This window comes from Stigmatopora nigra, chromosome 2 (genome assembly GCF_051989575.1).
Source record: "Stigmatopora nigra isolate UIUO_SnigA chromosome 2, RoL_Snig_1.1, whole genome shotgun sequence".
In the NCBI taxonomy this organism is placed as follows: Eukaryota; Metazoa; Chordata; class Actinopteri; order Syngnathiformes; family Syngnathidae; genus Stigmatopora; species Stigmatopora nigra.
The window spans coordinates 17,831,942-17,855,773 of NC_135509.1; the positions used below are offsets into that span (position 1 = coordinate 17,831,942).

General features: G+C 37.4%; 1 protein-coding gene across 2 annotated transcripts; it reads left to right on the forward strand.

Annotated features, from left to right (window-relative positions):
* Positions 1 to 1,938: 1,938 nt before the first annotated feature.
* cbfb (core-binding factor subunit beta) lies at positions 1,939 to 23,675 on the forward strand. Of its 2 annotated transcripts, XM_077712166.1 has the most exons (7): positions 1,939 to 2,072; positions 2,461 to 2,547; positions 7,649 to 7,765; positions 16,171 to 16,287; positions 16,433 to 16,528; positions 17,469 to 17,536; positions 22,095 to 23,675. In XM_077712166.1, exons 1-6 carry the CDS (start codon positions 1,995 to 1,997, stop codon positions 17,496 to 17,498), a joined length of 525 nt encoding a protein of 174 aa, XP_077568292.1. In that variant the 5' UTR covers positions 1,939 to 1,994; the 3' UTR covers positions 17,499 to 17,536; positions 22,095 to 23,675. The 2 variants fall into 2 exon arrangements, with proteins under 2 accessions (XP_077568292.1, XP_077568293.1); XM_077712167.1 differs by lacking the exon at positions 17,469 to 17,536.
* Positions 23,676 to 23,832: the final 157 nt, after the last annotated feature.

Consider the following 23,832-nt stretch of genomic DNA (forward strand, 5'->3'; position numbering starts at 1 on the left):
AAAGGGTAGCCCACTTCCTCTTAGCCTTCTCTGCAACTAAAGATAAAGAACATTGAACTATTATTAGTAACTCCTTCTAGTGATGATAAGTGTGTGTTATGAAGTGAAACATCTGTATCTGAAGGGTGAAATATTCTTAGTTGATTTTCAGAGCTTCAATGATCGTCAAAATTATGAGAAAGTATTGGTTTTGAAAGAGAAGTTCAATTGTCCTCACTCTTTATTTTTTTTGCCTCGGGAAAGAGCAGCCCTGGCTAGTTGTCTTCTCACATATGGATCCCATAAAGTTTGTGGTTTGGGAGTGCACATGCGCAATGGGAAGTGGCCCACCGAGCAGGGTGTGTAGTTGTGTTATTATTGTGAATGGGGGTAGTGGGAGTGTGTAGGCGGCTGGTATTTTGGGTGTTCAGTCACAAGAGCAACAGCGACTCTGCGGAGCCAGGAAGGAGACAGAGTGGAGTGCCTTTATGGCCTTGTGGGATTTTCGAAATTTGTGAAATGACGGACACTTTTATTTTGTATTTACTAGTGATGAAATTTGGATTTTACTATAGCTTTTGCTAAACAATGTTAGCCTCATTTATTGTTTATCCTTGGACTTTGGTGGCATACATTTCCAAAAGTTCTCATCTCATCTGATTCTTTGAACCGCTTTCTCTTCATTAGGGTTGTGGGGGGTGCCGGAGCCTATCCTAGGACACCCTGAATCGGTGGGCAGGTGATCGCAGGGCACAAGGAGACGGACAATCATGCACCCTCACACCCATACCTAGTGGCAATTTAGAGCGTCCAATCAGCTTACCATGCATGTTTTTTGGAATGTGGGAGGAAACCGGTGTACTTGAAGGAAACCCACACAGGCCCAGGGAGAACATGCAAAATCCACACAGATGGACATGACCTGGATTTGAACCCAGGACCCCAGTGCTATGAGGCCATATAGCACGTTGGCCTGGGTGTCCCTCGTTTCTGGCCCGAAGTCAGCTGGAATGGGCTCCAGCACCCCCCGCCACCCTAGTGAGGATAAAGCGGTTCAGAAAATGAGAAGAGGTGAGATGAACTTAGCAAACCAGACACTTGGTCTATAAAATGTTAAAGGTTTTTAGTATCAACTTTAATAGCTGTCTCTTCTGTAGTGTGTGTGTGTGTGTGTGTGTGTGTGTGTGAGAGAGAGGGAGAGAGAGAGAGAGGGAGAGAGAGAGGGGAGAGAGGGAGAGAGAGAGAGAGAGAGAGAGAGAGAGAGAGAGAGAGAGAGAGAGAGAGAGAGAGAGAGAGAGAGAGAGAGAGAGAGAGAGAGAGAGAGAGAGAGAGAGAGAGAGAGAGAGAGAGAGAGAGAGAGAGAGAGAGAGAGAGAGAGAGAGAGAGAGAGAGAGAGAGAGAGAGAGAGAGAGAGAGAGAGAGAGAGAGGGGCGAGTGAGAGAGAAAGCGAGAGAGAGAGAGAGAGAGCGAGAGAGCGAGCGAGAGAGAAAGAGAGAGGGGGAGAGGGAGTGAGAGAGAGAGGGGAGAGAGAGTGAGTGAGAAACAGAGAGAGAGGGGAGAGAGAGTGAGTGAGAAACAGAGAGCGAGGGAGAGAGAGCGAGGGAGAGAGAGAGCGAGGGAGAGAGAGAGAGCGAGGGAGAGAGAGAGAGCGAGGGAGGGAGAGAGAGAGCGAGGGAGAGAGAGAGCGGCGCGCTCAAATTGATCTTGAGTTCTTTTTTTCTGTCTCAGTGGGTCACTTATTAAAGGGCAGTCGAATGCAAAGAGCGAGGAGTGATCTGGACAACAGTCGTCATTAGTCACGCGAGTGGAAAGGAAAGCGGCAAACAAATTTCCACGCAAGAGGAAGACGCCGAGCGAGCCGAGTTGCATACGGAAGGGAAGTGAGTTGAAACACTCGCACAAAGCCAAAAGAATAAGTTTAATTACGTCTACTCGTTTTGTTTCGGGGCTGACGGGGAGGGGGAGGAAAGTGGGCAAAGTGGGGATTTGAGGGAGGAATCCAAAAAGTAGGAAAGATGCCGCGGGTAGTTCCGGACCAGAGGAGCAAGTTTGAGAATGAGGAGTTTTTCCGCAAGTTGAGCAGGGAGTGTGAGGTGAGCCTTCACGACGGAAATCAACACACACACACGACATACATACATAAATACACGAATGGCCGTATAATATAATGATCATTTTTAGTCAGACATGTGCTTCGCAATTCAAAACTGCCCGAGTATGAAAAACAACAAATGTGCGTAATGCAATTACCATTTGCAATTTGAGACACTTAAAAAAATGACGTGCATGTTTTCAATAACCAATAATTACAACTGATTCATTTCAAGTAGATCAATCGCTCACATTTTTGGGTTGAATTCAAAGTATTGGCGTTTTTAAATCAAAATCCCAGTTCAAGGTTATCTTTTAAAAAATGCAGGTTAGTGTTGACTTTGCCTATCTAAAAGCGTCTTTTTTGCCGATTACTGGGTTTCTTTTCAGATTAAATACACTGGTTTCAGGGATCGACCCCATGAGGAGAGACAAGCACGTTTCCAGAACGCCTGCAGAGATGGACGGTCAGAAATCGTAAGTAGCACAAAACTCATTCTTTATGATCATGCAGTTCAGGTTTGACGAACAAGTTACACACAAAGAGCTATAATTTCAAACTGTGAGAGTCAAAGAACCAAAACACAGACACAGACACACACACACACACACACACACACACACACACACACACACACACACACACACACACACACACACACACACACACACACACACACACGCACACGCACACGCACACGCACACGCACACGCACACGCACACGCACACGCACACACGCGCGCGCGCGCACAGACGCACGCACGCACGCACCTCATTAGACTCTTCTGCATGCATCCTCTCATTGATACTCATCTATTATCAACAGTGAAATAATGTTCTCAAAAGAATTCAGACTTTTTTTTACTTTCAAAGTTGTGAAATGTATAATAAATGCTCAAAATTTCATGTATTTTTACTTTTGAATTCTGAGTATGGCTCTCAAGGAATAATGTTTGAAAATATGAATTGTTTATGGCTCTCTTCGTCAAAAAGGTTCCCGTCCCCTGGTATACAGTAACACCTTGACTTACAAGTGCCCAAACACGAGAAATTTGAGATATGGGGAAAATTCCGAGCAAATATTTGCCTTGAGATATGAGACAAATTTTGAGATAAGAGGATACGAGACCGCCAGGTGGCCGAGATGCGATAGGCTGCTTATGATAACAATGCACTGTCTTTCTCGACACATCTCCCTCGTGTACATAAAGATATTTAGGAGCACTGGGCAGAGCGTTGCATTTTTTCCTGTGTATTTCTTTTTTTGCGTTAGTCAATGCAGAATTATGGGCATAACAAGGGATCCAAAGCAAGCAGGTGCAATGAAGGGTAGTGCAAAGAAAAGGCTTATGATGACAATCGATATTAAGCACAAAATAATAAAAAAAACATGAGTGGTGTACTCGTGACAGACCAACAAACCTTAGATAGGTTCCTTTTAAAAATTCCAGCAAAAAGTTAAGGTGGAAGCGAGGCAAAAAGAGCCAAGCCGGAAGAAGAGTAAAAAATTCAAACAAACTTAACATTTAGTTTAGTGTAAGGTAAGATTCAAATTTATTTTTAAGTGTGTCTGTATCGTTATCTAAGTTCATTTCACTTAAATGTAGGTGTATGTTATGTTACGAGTGCCGTCCTAAATGGTCTAGAGATAGTTGCTCTGTTAGTAGATGGTGAATTAGAACCAATAAAATGTTTTTCCATAGTAATATTCAGTTTTTTCGTGTTTTTTCAACTTAATTTCTATCTATTTCATTTCTATGGGAAAAGTTTATTTGAGATACATGTAAATCAACATATGAGCTTGGTCCTGGAACGCATTAAGCTTGTGTCTCAAGGTATTATTGTATACAAAATATGATAAGAAGCAAAGAGAGACATTTGTTTTGCCCATGAGCCGCATATGGCTCAAGGGCCACGTTTTTGCCACTCCTGATTTAGTTTTGAATTACTGGAATTTTTGTTGACTTAAAAACAAGGGGGTAGGAGGAGGTCAAATTTATACAGACAACCAATGTTAGGAAGTAGACGTCATGCAAGGTTGTCAGGTTTATCACATACTTCCTGATAAAATTTATATAACCAACTAATCATGTGTGCGTCAGCTGTATATACAAAATGCACACCCAGATTTCGACACCCAGACAGATGATGTTGAGACACACTGTCAGGGCCCTTTATTTTCATCTTGATATGAATAATTTTTTGTCGTCATGTCTCGGGGAAATGCAACTGCACACCGGGTAAGATAACTTTGTAAATGGGAAAATAGTAAGTTCAAGTTTATAGGGCTCCGTTATTCTGCACAAACTTATCCTCACCTGGGGCACTGGAGTTGAGCTCAGCTGACATCAGGGTAAAGACAGATTCCACTGCGGACTGGTCGCAGCCGTTCACGCTCACGGTCAATGAGCTCAAATCAAGCCGCCGCTCCCTGCGGCAAAGTCATGTGAATGTCCATTAAACCATCGGTGACGTCAATGTATCAATCATCATCCTTAAATGTGAGATACATCACTATCTTTAAGTAAAACTGAATATTCTGTAAAGGAATTGGACATTCAACTCCTGCTACGCGCATATCCATAACAAAACAAAATATGTTGGTCATAAAGATATATGTTGAAAAGTTTCAATTAGCAGTATTGATGTCAAAAGTGCTGAAGCATTAAATAAGATTAGATTACACTTTATTCCTCCCGTACTCAGGAAATTCACATTTGTGTCAGTAGCAAGAAGATGAGAACACAGGCACAGGAAAAGACATTGTAGAAATAAATAAGATAGTTAAGAAATAAATAAGTGTGCTATATGGAATATATATATATATATATATATATATATATATATATATATATATATATATATATATATATATATATATATATATATATATATATATATATATATATATATATATATATATATATATATATATATATATATATATATATATATATATATATATATATATATATATATATATATATATATATATATATATATATATGTATATGTATGTATATATACATATATGTTTATTTATATATGATATAAATCATTATTAATACCCAAAATATTACAGCTATTGTACTGTATTATTTTGAATTCCAAACCAAAGCCTATCAAATTTTTCAGATTATATATAGCATGCCATCAATAAACAGTTTACAGTGGTACCTCGAGATATGAACTTAATTCCTTCCGGGACTGAGCTCATATCTCGATATTCTCGTAACTCGAACGAACGTTTCCCATTGAAATGAACTGAAAACGAATTAATTTGTTCCAACCCTCTGAAAAAACACCCAAAGACGGGATATTGGATTGGGAAAAAAAGGTTTTATTTTTTTCTAATCGCCATCTATTAACAAAGTAACACATAATTAGTGGTTTAATATTACTAAAATGTGTTTAAAATAACTAAAATTAGATGGATTTTGCAGAGGGTAAATACACCAGAGTTACTCAAATGTGAAGGCATCAAGACAGTTGCTGCTGTAACTGTGATGTCATCCCTGATCTCCTGCCAAGGTCACTTTGGTGGCCCACTCACATTTATTAGTTATTGAGCTTGATTCTTCCTCAACATACACGCAATTAATTCTGAGTACTGTGTTTCAACTTTCACTGACACATATTATTCTTTTAAAAAGGACAAAGGTCCTGCTTAAAAGTTTTCTGTTGATGCAAAGGCTATACCCCACATTTTGTTCATGACCATATCATTTTGAAATCGCAAATTATTGACAAGGTTATGTAAAATACAGTTCATAAAAGGCACTTGGAGTTGCAGAACAAATATATTTTTTAAAAACACACGCACATACAAGCACAACATGATTATACAGTTTTATTTATCCGGAAAAGAAGTATGACAATGTTCCGGGTCGCTGTAATATAGCAGACGATTTAAAATATATTATCTCCAGGTAGCTCATTATGAATGAGTTGGTCTTTATAAAACTATAGATTTTTTTGCAGTACTTGGCTATCGTCTTACCATCTCAATTCCAATTCCATTCCCCATTTCTCAACTTCTCTTTCTTCCACCTTCCTGCCATTGACCCTGTTCCCTCCATTTTTCTTTATCATCTTTCTGTGTTCTTCCTTCAAACCCCCCCTTCTCGCCTCCTTCTTTGTTTCCCTCCTTCTTTTTTCCTCTCGCACAGGCGTTCCTTCCCTCCTCTCTTGGAGTAGTAGGTAGCAAATTACTGTCAGATGGTTGTAATCCAATACTTCAAATAAGGCAGAAATTAGGACTTGGGTGTTCTTGGATTTTCCAAATCAGTGTGTGTGTGGGTGTTGGAAGTGGACTATGAGATTGTGACATACACAGGCAGAATCATGGCCTCCTTTATTATTTTATTTGAACTATTTTTATTCTTTGTTCATTGTATCTTTTTACTTCAATTTCATATTTTTCTCCCCTCACGATCAAATGTGAGACAGTGCATAATTCATACGCATCCAGCTAAGAAGTAGTCTAAATGCCCTTAGTATTGATCTGTCTCCTACGCACATGGGTTCACAGACAACTGACATGCACACATTGATGCATGAAAATGGAAATTTCTTATTTAATGTTCTGCCTCTCCAATTCGTTGCTCTCTGTCAGAGCAGTCCAGTTTATCGATTTTATATTTTAGCGTGTGTGCAAGAAGGCATGTGCAAAGCAAGTGTATTCTCTGTCCTGGCCGTTAAGCCATTTACTGAGGGCAAGTACTTAGAAAATGAGTTTCATTCATTTTAATATTAGAAAATGGAAAATAATGACTTTAGTGAAGTCCATCTTAAAAGCTTAGATAATTTGCTTCAAAGAATCATACATCAAAACTCAATAATTTAGCTTTTTTTTTACTTAAAGAAAAGAGACAAAAAGAAATATATTCCACTCAGATAGCTGATTTTCATGATTAGATTAGATTAGATTACTTTATTCATCCCGTATTCGGGATATTTCACTGTCACATTAGCAAGAAGGTGAGAATATAGACACAGCAAAAGACATTTTAGACATAAATAACTAGGTAATAAATAAGTCAACTAAATGAGTGTGTTGCTCAAATATATGCATATATACATACACATACCTACATATATATAAATAATCATATACATGCATACGGTTGGTCTTAACATTCAGCCATTTCTTTTCTTAAAGAGCCTAATAGCTGATGGTATGTCTGGATTTAATTGAACTCTCGTTGATTAGCTTTTAGTGAAAAATACAACAATAGGTTAACAGTTTGTGAGATGCACTCGTTCTGAACTCTTAGTGCCATTGACATCGTGATTCACGTCCAACTATGTGGCTCTCCTTTGGATTTAAATGAGTTTTTCACTCGTTTACATTCGATCCATCTGAAGTGAGAGCGAATGAACGAATGTTCCTATCAATTGGATTGGATCTCTATTGTCAAAGGCAGCCAGTGAATTAATTGAGGCATCTTTAAAATCAGTCTGAAAAAGTACCCCTTTAATCAAATTAACTTTTCCATCGAAACTAGTAAAAACTTATGATTGTCATTACATCTAAGTTTTTTTTAATGTCAGGACTTTCATTCTTCTTTTCCACAGGCTTTTGTAGCAACAGGTACCAATCTCTCCCTCCAGTTCTTTCCAGCAAATCTTCATGGAGATCAGAGGCAGGTTCCTACGAGAGAGTATGTTGACTTTGAGAGAGAGACAGGAAAGGTAGGGCTAATACACAAACAAACACACACCCTCTCATTTGTTTGTCGTGTGCGCTGACATATCCTTACAGTAAACTACTGTAAGCATGATCTTTATTTTTAAAAACGTTCCTCCTGGCATTCAATCAACACTTTTACGGTGACTGTCTTTTCCCACATGCATTACACAGGGCATTACCATATTCATACTGAGAACAATTTGCCAGACAATCCAAAAAAATATTGGTTAGGCAAATTAACATCATTCATCATGAAAATATACAAAATAAAGGGACAAAAAAATCCAGCTGGCCACTTACGGCATCGCTTATTATTTTCAGTGTCGTGGTGAAATCGATACAACGAAATGTCTAAATACCAGTGGTGTGCCGTCTGGGCCTTCAAGGCCTTCTCTGCAGGCCTAAGAAATATCTGAATCACAGACTGATGTTGATTATATTTTATCCATGAATACTTATTAAATAACTCCAAATTGTCTGTTAGCTTCCTTTCATAGCTTTCCCCCCTGGTTGCACTGCTTCCAGATGTGTGTTTTCATATTGAAGCATTTAACCAATCACATTTCAGCCATTATTTGTTGCCAGGGTCAGAAATCTGCCTCGAGGCCTTCACAATCAGTTCTGCAGGCTCTGCTGCATTAAACAAGCATTGATAAGACTTGTCTTAACCAATCAGAATTCGATTTGGTGACACCAAGGGCTTCTCGCAGGTGGAGGGATACGTCATCGCTTTCACCATCTATGATTGGCTAGTGATAGCGTGGACTAGCCAGAGCTACCAAAGTGTATCTGGAGCGAGCTGCACAAGCAAATATATTGTTGTGTTGATTTAATAGCGATTTTGTCAACCTGCAATGGCTGAAAGAGGAGAAGGAATAGATTTTTTTGCACAATTACTTGTAAAGCCATTTTCAAGAAAAAAAAGCTGGGCGTCATTAAGAAAGGTCGGACAACTCCAAAGCAAGCAAGCCTGTTACAACCGGGATCATTTTCAGCACTAAATTGAAATAAAAATGTTTGCCAGAAATATGACAAGATAGACTCGACTTTCAGCATTAGCTTCGATAGCGATAGAAAAGAAGGAGGAAAGAAAGGAGGATGGATATTGTGTACAGGTAAGAAGGATTTTTGGTGAGTAAAATATGGCTATATTCCTAAATAATATTTCAATTGTATGAGGTTATTATTGATGATATTTCACGTGTCACAGCTGTAGTTGCAATAGATGTTCTACAGCCATAAAATAGTTTTTGAGGGTTGGATTGATTCAGATATAGCTGAAGGCGTCGCTAGAAAATACACGGACTGCCGCTGATATATAGTATATATATTCATTCATTTCCAACTACGCTTATCCTTGTCAGGGAGCCTCTACCATCTGACCTCGGGTGAAAGACGTACTACACAACCATTCGCACCCAAATTCACATCATTTCATTAAAAAGTTATTATCAATTATGTTCATTTTAAAGTTACAGTTGCTTAAATCAGCCCTTACAGCGTTCAAATAGATTTGTGTGTTACGTAAAAAGCTGGAGTCAAGGTAGTTTTATGTGACTGAGTTCCATACATCGAGTTTCTATAATCGTCAATTTTTATGGCCTGTTGAGCTCTAATCCATCAGTATGATTGTTGGAATTAGTCAAAGTTAAGTCACGTAAAAAACAGGACACAGTGTTAGTGCACAGAGCCATGCAATGCCGCTGCTGTGATTGTTAATTGTCTCCCTTGGCACCTCGCCTAAACTCAAAACTTGTGTGTGTGTGTGTGTGTGTGTATAGGTGTGTGTTTGTGCAATTGTACGCGTGCATATGCGTGTCAGAAGTTCCCTCCATGGACACTGGCTAGCTGAAATGCAGGCTGGCTGCTGGCAGCTTATTAAAAATTCAGACTAAGGAATCGATGGACCTTCTTGCCCCAGAACTGACAGACTAATCTCAATTATTTAACACCAGTGCGCTGATGGTTTGCAACTGAGAGTTGTGTGATTAGTATTTCAGTGTGTAATTGGGTATGTGAGCGGGAATAAGAGAGGAAAGGTGACTACAAGTAGTGTATTTTAGGCGCTGTGTGAGTGTGTTTCAAAGATGATAGCGCCTTCTTTGTTACCTCAACTGTGCTCACAGATCTATGAAGTTTTAATGAGGTCAGGAATGATCAACATAAAGCAATTGCGCTGCTGGTTTCTAAAAGCAAACTACACATTAACAACATTGTTTCAGAGTAAAAATCATCGTGATGTCTTTACTTTTATTTATGTTCTTATGAATTCAAGTAGTTTCCCCTTTTCAATGGTTAATTATTGCACAGAAGTGAACAACACATACAGTAAATCAATCATTACTCACTTTTTCATTTTGTGGATAAAGCTAACGCACAATACACTTATTGATACAACTGATGGGAATGCACACATTTCATTGAAAAGGAAATGAGCACACCCATGAAGCCTAGAACCCCTTTTAAAAACCTATGTTAAATTCAAAGGTAGTCAAAGGGTTTGAGGCACTTCACCATTCACTATGATGGGAAACCTTTTCAAAAGCTTTGACTGATGGTGTATAATTGTCTTTGCAGGCTATTGCCTACATCTTACTTGACCTCTACTACTAACAAAATGAACACAAAGGCTGTTTTCATGTTATCAATTTGAAAGGCTTGATATGGCTGTTAAACAAAGTTTAGTTATGTCTGGAGGAAATAAGTCGGTGGAATCTTGTCTTTGACTATGTGAAGCTCTCACATCTTGGTCATGTGCCCTTTAATTTGATACATACATAGTATTTTATCCATCCATTTTCTGTATGCTTTGTAATCATTGGTAGTGCAGATGATTTAGAGTTCATCAAAACTGATTATAGGCAAAAAGCAGTGTGCACCATGGGATAGTTGCTTTTCAGGCTGCATCAAATGTAATGAAGTGTGTGTTTACACAAATACTGATGTGGCAAGAGAAGGCGTTGCTTCTTCAATTACATCTTTACACAAAAGTGCCTTGGTGTCAGATAAGAAATGCTTAGTATGAATGTGTGGGTGTTGGTGTGTGAGCGTCTGTGTGTAAGTAAGCCTCTCGTTTTTTTCAACAAACGCCATGTCAAGGGTCCTTCATCAATCAGTGACATTATCAAAGTCTACCCCACTAATTGTTTCCCTCCGTTAGTCCTGCTCTGAGGATCTGCCTTTGGGCAATCACAAAACACATGCACATCCACATGCCAGGCATCATATTTCCTGCATTTAGGCTTAAGATCAATGACCACACCCACTCCCACAATGCAGTGGAGTAGACACTCTGACCACATCCTCGATTTACAGTACATCCTCCTTGTGTGCCTCCGTTGGACTGTATGTCTCCACAAGCACAGCTAGAAAAATGGTTGTCAGAGAGCTTCACATACAACTGACAGTGACACAATGTTCACTGCAGTGAGATTTCAGTCTGGCGTGGCATCCAGCATGTGTGTGTCAGCTACATTCCTAGGTTTTATGCCCGTATCCAGTAACTGAAGAAGAAATTGAATATGCCTGACAGTTTACCATCAGACAGACTTATCATTTGCTTATTGTCATATCATCTGGAACTGGAATATATGTGGTGTAGTTGGGCGTTTTGGAATGGGTGTCTGTGCGTTTCCCTTGTGTTTGCGCTTCCGTGTAATTATTTTATGTATTTTCTCCAATTGTGTCCCTCATGGTTTCCCATCCGTCGTGTAATCAGGTGTGTGTATTTTGTAATCAACCCCTGTCTGTCTATTTAAGCCCTGTGTGTTTGTCAGTCTTTGTTGGATCGTCTGCCTTGTCTGCTTTACCCTGCTTTTCAAGTTCCTCATTTCTCCATGTCTTTCATGTCAGTTTTGGTTTTGTTATTTAATTATAAGTACTTTTTATTTGATTGACACCCCTCCTGATTTAGTTGTTAAAGTTTTTGTTAGAACACTTCTTCCACGTTGCTTCCCTGCGTTTGGGTCCTTCTATGTTCCACGCTCGACCATGTACAGTTATAAATTAGAATGAATAAGTAACCATAGTCTAGTCATGGCTTGTCATAACTCTTGAATACATTTTCTCTCTGTTTTGCATAACATTTCCATGTCTGGGAAAGTAATCGGAGCATGGAGCAGTTGGTTCACACAATGTCTTCAGGGTCATAATAGAATTGCAAACTGTCTGTCAACAAATATACCTTGACTTTAAAATGGAAAACACAGGAGCTGTATTTAGTATGTTACTTCTGAGCATGTTACAACACAATTGTCGTTACATAGTATGATGGAGTCACTATTTGTCGTATGGTCTGCCTAGGTGACCAAAGGATCTTGGAAGGAAGTTTAACAGTTCATAACTAACAAGTTAAACAAATGTCATATCTCTTGCTATTCAACTAAACATTACAATAAACTGTACATGAGCAACTTTGATTTAAATGCCATGCATTGATTAACATATTTCCTCAAGACCCGTTGCTCCGAAAGAGGGAGTGGCTGCATTTTCATAGATTATGTACATACATCTTGGAAAATGTTTCTTCTTTGACTTTCCTAAAATCTAAAATGTATTTGTGTGTGTGTGTGCGTGCTCATGCGTGTCTATTTATCTAAGTGTATTGTATTCCTTCGCTACGTCAGTGTGGGTGCATTTGTGGCACACAAAAGACCAGCAGTGCTTGCTCTCAGTCTGTGGTGTGGAACAGGGTTTCCCACTAACATGCGCTTTATCACCTGCTGCTGTCACACCTATCGCACAGACAAACAGTAATGAACACAACTAGAAACTAAACTTAACCAACTTCCAAATGATTGTTCCATGTCAAATTTGACCTAATCATGCACTTCAACTACGTCTATACTGGCACATTAGATGAACTTAAAGCAGCTTAAACTATAAACTCTAAAATTACTTTTTATATAGATAATATGCCCAGCCTCTGTTTCCAAAAAAACTGTGAATTATCCCACAAACATCTGAAATGAAATACAGTGATGGTGTCATGTTTATGAAGCTCAATGTGAAAGGCTTAGTGTATGTGAATCAGGCATGAGTAATGAGACAAATACTTGGATCACTTTCTCTCTTGTCCTGGCAGGAAAGCTGGTGTTGGTTTGAAAAACAATTAAATGGTTTCTGATTCCGTCTGACAAATTGAGTGAAGACAGAAGTCAAGGACAATGGATAGAATACTCACAAAGTACAATATAATCACCTTTGAGATAGGGATGAAATTGTGTACGTCTATGATGGAGGGCACACACAGTCACTTTTCAAGGTTCGGAAAACAAAGCGATCCATTGTTATTACAGCTTGTGGGCGTTTGTCTCAATGTGTGTGTGTTTTATGGACAGTCGTGAGTTCCTGACTGGATGGTGGGCATATGACATCTGTGACACACACTGTCTGCCGACATTCCTTTCTCATATACACAGGCGGATGGATGCCTACTTAAGTTAAGGTTTAATTTTGTCAAAATTTTAATTTAACAAAGAGAACAGAGAGTTGTTATTGTTTAATGGCATAAACACATTTTTATGAAAGTACTACATATCAAGGTTAGTTGCATAAGTAAACTGCATAACAGGATAAATGCCAGTTTGGGCTTGTGCTCACATTATCATATGAGAACAAATATTAAATGTTAGAGATAATTTGTTGTAATCAGAAGTAAAATATATCTGTCCATGTCACAGTAACCCTGGTCCGCTTACAGTGTTTTTGGTTGTTTAAGGTTAAACATATTAATAAACCAGCCTCCTGTTTTGCTAGCATTAACATTAGAGATTCAACTTGTATATAGTGATTGTTATATTAATGTTTACAACAATTCTTTCAATCTTCATGTTATTTGTATATTTTTAATTTCTGAACATTCCAAATTTATTTGGCGTAGCAAAATGTGATACATGTCTTCAGGGGACCTGGTCTTAATCTTATTTTAAGTTCTATATTTTTAATTTAAACAAGACATGAAATAAACTATGAATAATGTAGTCACGCAATGACATATTTACAGTCCCTAAGGGAAAAAAACTACTGTTTACTACAGCATATTCGTAGGTGTCCTTATATTTCCAGTACCCAATTGCCTGACTTTTCCTTTTTGTCCAATTATCTATGTTTTTGTTTAAATTTTCTGTTTTATTTTTAAATGTCTTCAATGTTACTTATGCATGTGTGTTTTAATTTAGATTTATTGTGTGTTTTTGATTGATTTAGAGCACTTTTAATTAATCTGAAAAACAAGTTTTGAGACGTTTTCTCATGCTAATGAATGGTCAAGTGTCTCAAAACCTTTCAAAACTGGGGTCATAGAGCTATTAAAATTAGTCATTTTAAAATAAATATCAGACTCTTGACTTCAGACTGTATGGCTTGTTGCTAAGAGTATAATGCAGATGATTAACTTTACACTAATCAACTTATTCAATCCTAACCTAACCAAATATACCAGATTTTACATTTTGGGGGTGAGTATGGCCAATTATATGCCACATTTTCACTATTCCCTTTCCGTTTTCAGTGTTTCTTAGCAAATGGATGTGGGGGTTGACATGGTTCTCAGAGGAAGTCTGTGGTTGGACCGTTTCTGCATATTTTCCCCTCATAGTAGAAGTAGTGCATGCACATACACACAAACACATGCACATATTTTCCTTGTAAAGCAAAATGAAGTTTTCTTTTTACTATTTTGCCTCACTTATGTGAGAGCAGCGTCTCCCTTTCTGGTGCTGATTTTCCCCTGCCTCTTTGTCTTATGCACGCACATGCGAACTGGAATAAACATAAGAACCCACAGCCTCTCGGGGTGCGGTCCCACTCCATCCTCTGTGCAGTGTGAGTAGCTGCGGTAAAAGAAGTCCCTGTATGAGTTCCTCCAAAAATAGCCCAAATTAAATACTAAAGCATGGAGCTCCAAAAAGAAAATAAAACTGCAAGTATATAATAGAAGAAGCGTTTGATTTTGTTGATTCCTTTTTAAAACCTTCTTTAAAGTGATGATAAAAATGATCACAGGAAAATAGGTTTAAGAATGGATGTCATTTAGTTTTTTTTCTGCTAAACAAAAAGCATAGTTTAAAACATCAGGTGTCAATAAAATAATTCTACAGTTCAATCTCTAAAGTCGATACAAAACCTGCGTTTTTAAACATAAACATGCGTACTGTTAAACATTTTCTTTAAAGTTGCTGTGGCTTTTCGGCTTCACTGTTGAAATAGCTTGATCACTGTATTTCAATGTTTGTACAGTTAAAAAATATATAAATATTCCAAAAAACAACCCAAAAATAAATTAATTTCAAAAACGGCCTGGGCTTTTTTTTAAAATATGTTTAAGGTGAATGCAATACTCTTCCGTGTTTTTCCGTATGGTGACCCAGAACTATTTTCAAGTGACTCCATACAGGGTTTTACTTTTCATCAAACTAAGGCCACCTTCACATGACAACTATCTTAAGCAAAAATGGCATGTCTTGTTATTTTAATTTCAAATATAAACCGTTTCTTGGGGTGGGAAAATGTGTATTACACAAATGTCCGTGTAAATATGTGTTAGTAAAACTAAGGTGATGTCCTACTAGGTCTCATCCACTCTTGTCTTTCTCCCCTAAAATTTCATGGATGCCCTGAATTGTTCTGCTCTCCTCTAAAGGACTATCTGTAATGAGTGTGGTCAACAGTTGACTTGACTCATGTATATTGTTGACTGCAGTTACGTGAGGTTTTCTTTTCATAACACTGGCCACGAGCTAGTCATTAGAATATTTTCCCCCTTCACATGTAAATACATCTTCTAGCATTATCGGCACCCACTGTTCCTCTGTATGATAGTCAGATGACACCCAAAACTCACTACAGTGTTGTCAAAAGAGTAGATGTCGACCACCGGGTGGTTGCAAAGATTTCCAGTTTCCGTGTAGTTATTAGTTCCCCCCCCCCCCCCCCTCTCTCTTTCCATAGTCCGATAAAAGGCCCTTAAAAGTATTACATATGATTTTCTTTGAATATTAAAACAGTACTTTTGTTTTTCTCCCACATCCCAAAAACATGCAAGGTAGGGTTGAACTCTCTAAATTGCCAGTAGGTACGAGTGTGAGGATGAAAAGTTGTGCGTCTCCTTGTTCCCTGCGATTGGCTGCCCACCAATTCAGGGTGTGCCTTGCCTGATGCGCATAGTTAGCTGGGATAGGCTCCAGCACCTCCCTGTAACTCTTGTGAGGATAAGCGTTATGGAAAATGAATGAAGGAATCAGGAGAACCTTTTTATGAAGTCAAAATAAGTTACTGATGATATAATTAAGAGGTTGGGAAGGTATGACTGAAGGGCCGTATCTGGATCTTTTGTACTAATATGTTGTTTTATTGATATTATGGTAAACAGTATTTTGAGATTTGTTTTTTTTTTATGTTTCCTCAGGTCCATTTAAAGGCTCCAATGATCTTGAATGGTGTGTGCGTAATATGGAGAGGTTGGATCGACCTCCAGAGGCTGGATGGGATGGGATTCCTGGAATATGACGATGAGAGAGCACAGGTAGAACTTACTTCATATACTAAAATACTGGACTCAACATGCTTTAAAACTTTGAACTCAAGTTTTGATAAACAACTTGCTCTTTCTCTGGAACTATGAAAGCACAGTTGTTTTATTTTCTGCATTTGTGCGTGTACAAACGTAGCATGAAGACGCGTTGGCTCAGGCAGCATTTGAGGAGGCTCGACGTAGAACCAGAGATTTCGAAGAACGAGAGCGATCACACAGAGAGGACCTTGAGGTAATAGAGTGAGTCAGAACTGATTCAGAAATGCTTTGCCAATGTCACTTTATTTAAAGCATATTTTGTCTCTTGATTTTGTTTTCCTCAAAGATATTAATTACACTCTTGAGTAGTTCACAGCTGTGTTGGTCAATAATCTTTCAAAAATCTCTGTATTTTTAACCATTGCTAAAATAAACATTAGATGAACAATTCCTAAGTTAAGCAGATTTCAGCTACCGTCCAATAATATTTTTAAGAATCTGAGTAAAAATACTGAAAAATAGTATTGAGGTGCAGAAGTAAAAAACATATTCCTATCATTGATGTTGTTTACTTACAACAGTTGCCACATATATAGCAGTCACAAAATACACACTTTATTCCAAGTAATCACAAATAAATAATTAAGACCTGGTTAAACTGCAAAGTAAGAAAATTACAAAAACACCATTTAAAAAAAACACCACAAATGTAAACGTAAAAGTATATGCTAGTACTGCAAGCAAATTAAAACATGTCTTAACATATTTTGGGTGGCACATTGGAAGACTGTTTGGCATGGTAAGCTGATTGCACTCTTTAAATAAAAAAAACAGAAACATACAAAAATGAAAGGAGCAAAAAAATTCCTATGGACAATTTGGAGTGCTAGACAAATGATTATTTTAAAATGTGCAAGTGTTAAATTTACTTTAAATTACTACGACAACAACAATAAAATGGATTTTTCTCGGGGAATAGTTTTGAAAATATTAATAATGTAAATTTTCATTTTAAAAAATGCAAAGCATTTATTTAGCAGCTCTTATATCTGTAATTACAGTTCTGCTGCAGCTGTAACCACCACAAACATTTCCTCAACGCAAACTCCCTTTATAATCAAGGCTTTGCTGAAATCAACAAAGAGTCGATGATCTACAGTTGAACCCAGAATATTTCTTGTTCTTTTTTAAAGGACCCGGTGGTTTCTAAAATCTGGGACTGATGCTAGAGAGAGACTGACAGCCAGCAGAAAAAGACAAGGTCTGTGTCCTTCATTCTCACATTTATCACACTTCCATGAACTAAACCACCCATTGCATAAGTGAGAATTTACAGTAATTATGCCTTTCCATGTACGTTTGTGTTTTCCTTTTTCATTACTATCTGACGTTTTTTTTCTGTTCTTACCTTTCTCTCTGCACGTTGTGTGCTTTTCAATACATTATCTGTACATACACAAACAGGACAGTATGCAGGACTTTAAATGACAGCTTTCCTGTAAAATGTTTAATAAATAGCACACTGGATTCCAGAGTGTTTCTACTAAAAGAGCTATTTCTCTATTCAATAACATCTAGTCTCCCCTAGCTTACAAGAAACAAGGCACAGGTTACTGATTACAGTAATCCCTCGATTATTGCGGTTAATGTAGACCAGACATGGCCACGGTAAACAAAAAAAAAACGCGAAGTTGTGGCAACCCCAATTTCAATTTATCTATTTATTTTTTGTACTTCAGTGCTGAGTCCTAGTAGCAAGCGGAATACATGGGAGTGGCTTCCGCTTGCGAGTTTCAGTATGGATCTTCCCATTTTTATAAACTTAGACAAAAATAATATTTTAAAAAATCCCTTAGAAAAAAAATCTGCGCTGTAGTGTAAAGTTGAAGCCGCAATAATTGAGGGATTACTGTAGTCTAGGGGTCACCAACTCCGGTCCTCTAGGGCCCCTATCCAGTCTGTTTTCAATATCTCCCTCCTGTGCCATACTTGAATCATTTGCTCATGATCATATGATTTAGGTGTCTTGGAAGAAGACACAGAAAACAGACTGGATAGGTGCCGTTGAGTTTCAGAGTTGGTGACCCCTGGACTAGTCAGTAATCGCAGAGCACTAAGTGAGGAATAAACATTGACATTCATTCAAACCTATGGCCGATCTGAGTCAAACCATTAGACTAGAATGTGGTGCATGTTAGGAATGCTAGTGGGAAAACCCACTTAAGCACAGTAGGAATATGCCCAAAAGGCCTTCGCCGAATTTTAAACAAAGGTCTACTTGACTATGCCACCATACATTTAGTATTTGATCATCCATGATGTTTGTGGCTGCTAAATGTATCAGCCAAACTAGACAAAACAGCAAGGAAGGCAGGCTGCAGAGAGGAGATCAGATGAGGGAAGTACAAAGACTGAAAGTCAGGCATTTATGGGAAGGTCACTTTTCATCTAGCAGATCTCAAATTTCTTCCCTGGGGCACAGAGAAGAAGAAAACTTGTGTTTGGCTCTGAACCAATAGAAGTGCCATTCATATTCAGCATAGAAATTGTTTTTATGCATATTTGTTCTAAAAAAATTACCGGGTGGATTTATTTTCAAAGTTTGCCTAACACTCACTTTTCGTTTTGGAGCAGAATGATTATTTGTTTTTTTTGTAGTAACATTTTAGAGTAAATTTGTTTGAATAAAAAACTACTAAAATCTAATTCCTGTAAGCACTGGTTCACTTAAGTTAAAAGTGCAATTAGCTAGTGGACAATGAACATAACACTTTACTTAAACACAAGTTCCAGTCATCTAAAAGCATGAATTTGGAAAGGTCAAAATGTACCTGTAAAAAATGATAGTTAAACAGAATACATTCACACCAACCTACACACACACACACACACACACACACACACACACACACACACACAAACACACACACACACACATACGCTGTCACCCCGCAGAAAGATAATTTGGTGGTAAATGATAATCTAGGCCAGAAAGCATTAATATATCATTAGTATTGATCGACATCATCCCCCCCCTGCTTCATCTCACATTCATATTGTTCAAGTGGATGCATGCACAAACTTGCAAACACAGCAAAGCCGCTGCACAAGTACACCCCATCCCCACCCACCCACTCACTTTACTTCTCTCATATTGAGTTGTGGTTAAGCAGCCAACATTGGGCTAGCAGCCTTCAATTTGCCTACGGATCAATAGGGAAAGTTCTATTTCCCTCATGATTAGTGCTCTCTCCCCTGCAAAGACAAAACACCACACAATGAAATTGCATATACAGCAAAAACAGTGTGCATTTTGATAACAGAAACTCATCTCTGTCTTTTAGGGGAGAAAACATTGAAAGCACTGCCATATTTTTTGGGATTTTAAAAAAGCACAAGCACAAGCACCAGGCGTAGCGTAGCGTTGCATTTTTTCAGTATTTTTTCTCCCCCGTTAGTCAGTGCAAAATGGTGGAGCATGTTCGCTAATATGAGAGGAGTACTATTTCCTGGGCAAGTTGGCAAGTGGTTGTGCATTACCCCATTGTGAAGACATTTGTGTGCATCATTTTTGGAATATTTTGAAGGGAATACAAAAGCAAACAACTCTCGATAGGTTGCATCTGAAAGTCAGGGTGGAGGCGGGGCAAATAGAGTCAACCAGGGAGAAGAAAGGTATAAAAAAGTTGCAAAACTAAATCCTAATTTAGTTTAGTGTAAGGTTAGATTAATTATTATTTTTGAGTTTGTCTGCATCATAATCCAAATTCATTTAAATGTGTTTATACTATGTTTCAAGCACTTTTCCGTGCAAAAAAAGTCTCTCTCTGTCTCCCCTCTGTGAAATCTGACTAATTTTAGTACTATTAAACACATTTTAGTACTTTTAAACCACTAGATATTTGTTACCTTGTTAATAGATGGCGAAGTAGAACAAATAAAAACGTTTTTCCAATCCAATATTTTGTTTTTGGTGATTTGTCAGAGGGTTGGAACGAATTAATTAGTTTTTATTTCATTTCTAAAGGAAACGTTCATTTGAGTTACGAGTAAATGGACATACGAGCTCAATCCCAGACGGTATTAAGCTCGTATTTCAAGGTACCACGAGGTACGAGGAATAAAAGGTTGACATTATCGGATATGATGGACCACCATGAGTTGGGTGATACACAGTACAGGCTATAAGTGTTATGCAGAAAGAGATGCTGACTTTGTGGTTGAATTTGCAGTGGCTAAAATCAGTTTTCCGCTTAAGTGTTAAGGTTTGTATAATCATCTAATGCTTTTGATTTTATTCCGTCAGTGGAGAAAAATGTAAGACAGACTGAAATGGACTCCACTGCACATTTATGACAAGTGCTTTTCCTGGAGTTCCAGACTGATAGGGGAGTCAGCCAGGCTGGTAGAAGTAAAATGGTATCATGACATACTGTACTTGTTTGAGCGTGTGACTCTGTGATATTTTGTTGTAATGCTGAGTCACAAACGGCATTCCGTTTGAACCGGTGACCCCATTTACTATCTCACTCGAGATTTTTCATACTGCTACCTGGTTCACCACTCGTTCCCAGACTGTTACCTCTGTGCCACCTTCCGACAGTTCTTTTAGGTATAACAAGTGTAAACACATATTAGCACAAGTAGTTTTACAGCTGGAGCAAACTGTGCCCGACACAAGTTGTCATCAAATACAAGTACTTGTTATTATTATTATTCCAATCATTTCGGATGACTTAATGAGTGTGCGGATATACGATGCATGATTATCATTCATTCCTAGACATCATGTTAATAAGTTTGTCAAAAATGACTTTAAACCACCATTAAATAGTTCTCGTATACCCTCTAGTGGTGCGTAGTGTAACTGCTTCTCTTTCCTTTAGCCAAAAATATGTATGCATACCTTTCTTTTACCAAAAAATGTCCCATTGAGATTAGAGTTCTTAATCTTAGTGCGACTGGTAAAAAAAAAGGTATTGATACATATTTAGCCTGAAGGAAAAGAAAGCATTTGCCAGTCAATATCTGGGTTTACTAATCACAACCAAGTATTCAAAGCTTTTTATTGGCATTGCCAGTTTCCCATAATGCTTATTACTTGCACATTGTTTTCATTATTAGGTTTTAGATTTCAAGGCCACCTTCCACGATAACGCACCCGTAATGGAACAAACACATTTAAGTTAACTTGGAAAACAAAACGGAATTCGAATTTTGTTTTAATTTTTTTTTACCTTCGTTCTCTGAGTTAGCTCTGAGTTTGCCACGCCTCCACCCATATATCTATCTATATGTATATCTATATATCTCTATGTCTATCTATATGTATATCTATATCTATATATCTCTATATCTATATATCTCTATGTCTATCTATATGTATATCTATATCTATATATCTCTATATCTATCTATATGTATATCTATATATCTCTATATCTATCTATATGTATATCTATATATCTCTATCTATCTATATGTATATCTCTATATCTATCTATATGTATATCTATATATCTCTATATCTATCTATATGTATATCTATATCTATATATCTCTATATCTATCTATATGTATATCTATATCTATATATCTCTATATCTATCTATATGTATATCTATATGTATATCTATATATATTCATACATATACAGCTGTTGTATAATGAAGGCTTTTGATTGTGATTTATTTGGAAATTTTGAAATATAATGTGCATTAACCGCTTCCTCTCTTCCTTGATTTCCTCATTCACTGATCACACTCACTTTTTATTTTAATTTCCCCCATTTTCTCTCTTCTCTGTCTTCCAAACGACAGTCCAGACGACAATACGAGCCCTGCCCGGACTTCACTATGGCCAGCCCTGATGGGAAACACAAGACGTACAACGGAAAATGACGAGTAAAGGAAGAGAATAAGACGTAGACTGTTATTCTTTTACTTTCAATAATATTAGGATAGTAGACATGGTAATTTTTCAATTATTGCCCTAGTCCAATATTTTCTAATGACATTCAGTACTTAATTATTTTGTCATTTCAAGATTGGTGATTTAATAGTCAATTATGTATAGATGCAAAGAAGAATCAAAAGGCTTCGATCACATTGCTTTTAAGAGCTTATTACACAGAACTAGAATATCAGTTGTTTACAAATAAATGTGGGAAATTAATGTAAACAGAAAGATCAGGTGCAAAATGTTCTGTTGTTTCTGAGACCAAAACTCACCTTGCTAGGAGGGGTCAGATTGAACTGTTTTCAAATAAACCCCTTGACCAATTACCTATCCGAATGTGTCCAGGGGAAATTGAAGTATGTCTATTTAAGACAATTTAAAGATGTTAGGGGGTATTTGGAACATGTCATCAAGGAGGGTTTTGCACTATGTGACACCATGACTCAAGTTCATGCAAATTTTGTTTGCATGGATCTTAACAGAGGGCTACCTATTTTTTTTTTTTTTTTTTGGCCTACATATGGCAGCATTTTATAATAAGCACACTCTCTTTACAGTTTATCCATTGAGGATTATTGTGATGAGTCAACCATATAATAAAGGTAATCAACATACCAAGTGAGGCACACATTAATAGTAGAGGATTAATAGTAAAGATTTCAAGTCTTCACTTTTTTTTATGTTTAATAAAGCCATTTACCTAAAAACCCTGGTTATTCCTCATTGAGGATTGTAAAAGTGTAAATGCAGTATAAGAAAACTATTTCCTGTTACAGCATGAGTGTAATGAAAAGTGGTTTAGTATCCTTTTTGGTTTTTGTTGGAAAGTCATGATGTTTACTTTTTATAATGTCACTCCTTTTTATACACATATTCCTTCTTGTTTCATCTTTGTTAGTACTATGACAGTTGTGTTTCCGATGTAAGATACATGGCAAGTCAGTCGGGTCTTCTGAGGTTTGGGAGGTGGGGGGTTTCAAAATTGATGCTTGAGGTGGAGCTAACAAGCAAAGGCTGAATTTGAAAGAACCAATCACAGAAGCAAGAATAAAACTTAAACAAAATCAGAATTGCACTTTTGGTTGTAATCAATTGATAGTCCCAAAAAAATAATGGTGATGACTGCCTTTTTTAGGGGGAATACTTGGCAGGTAGTTGCCTAGCTATAAATTTGAAGTATAAAAATACAAACTCGTTTTTCTTGCTGAGATTTTTCTTTGCATTTCTTTTTGGAAAATTGACTTTTATTTAATGCTTTCAAATTGGATTTCTCCAAATTCTTTTATTGTGTCACATTATTGTTTTCAAACTCTTTAGCTTGTAATTTCTTGTGTATTTCAAGTCAACTTTGTCCATTGATCTTGCTTAAATGCAGAATCAAAAACATATTTGTACATGTTTTCTCTATTTGTAAAGAAATTAAATGAAAGAAAATCACTTCAGAGGTCTGAAGTTTGATGTTTGATCTTGTAGTTCACTGTCCACTTTTTCAATCCATATCAATAATTCCAACAACATCCTCCATGTACTTTTGGGTTAAATTGCTTGAAAACAGACAGGAACAATATTTTTCCTCGGCAAAAACAAGAATGTATTTAC

Excerpts from the sequence above, each read along its gene's own strand:
- cbfb (XM_077712167.1), top strand. The coding sequence starts at position 1,995 with ATGCCGCGGGTAGTTCCGGACCAGAGGAGCAAGTTTGAGAATGAGGAG. Across the intron at positions 16,288-16,432 it reads ATGACGATGAGAGAGCACAG|CATGAAGACGCGTTGGCTCA; the intron begins GTAGAACTTACT and ends GTACAAACGTAG. Across the intron at positions 16,529-22,094 it reads CACACAGAGAGGACCTTGAG|TCCAGACGACAATACGAGCC; the intron begins GTAATAGAGTGA and ends TCCAAACGACAG.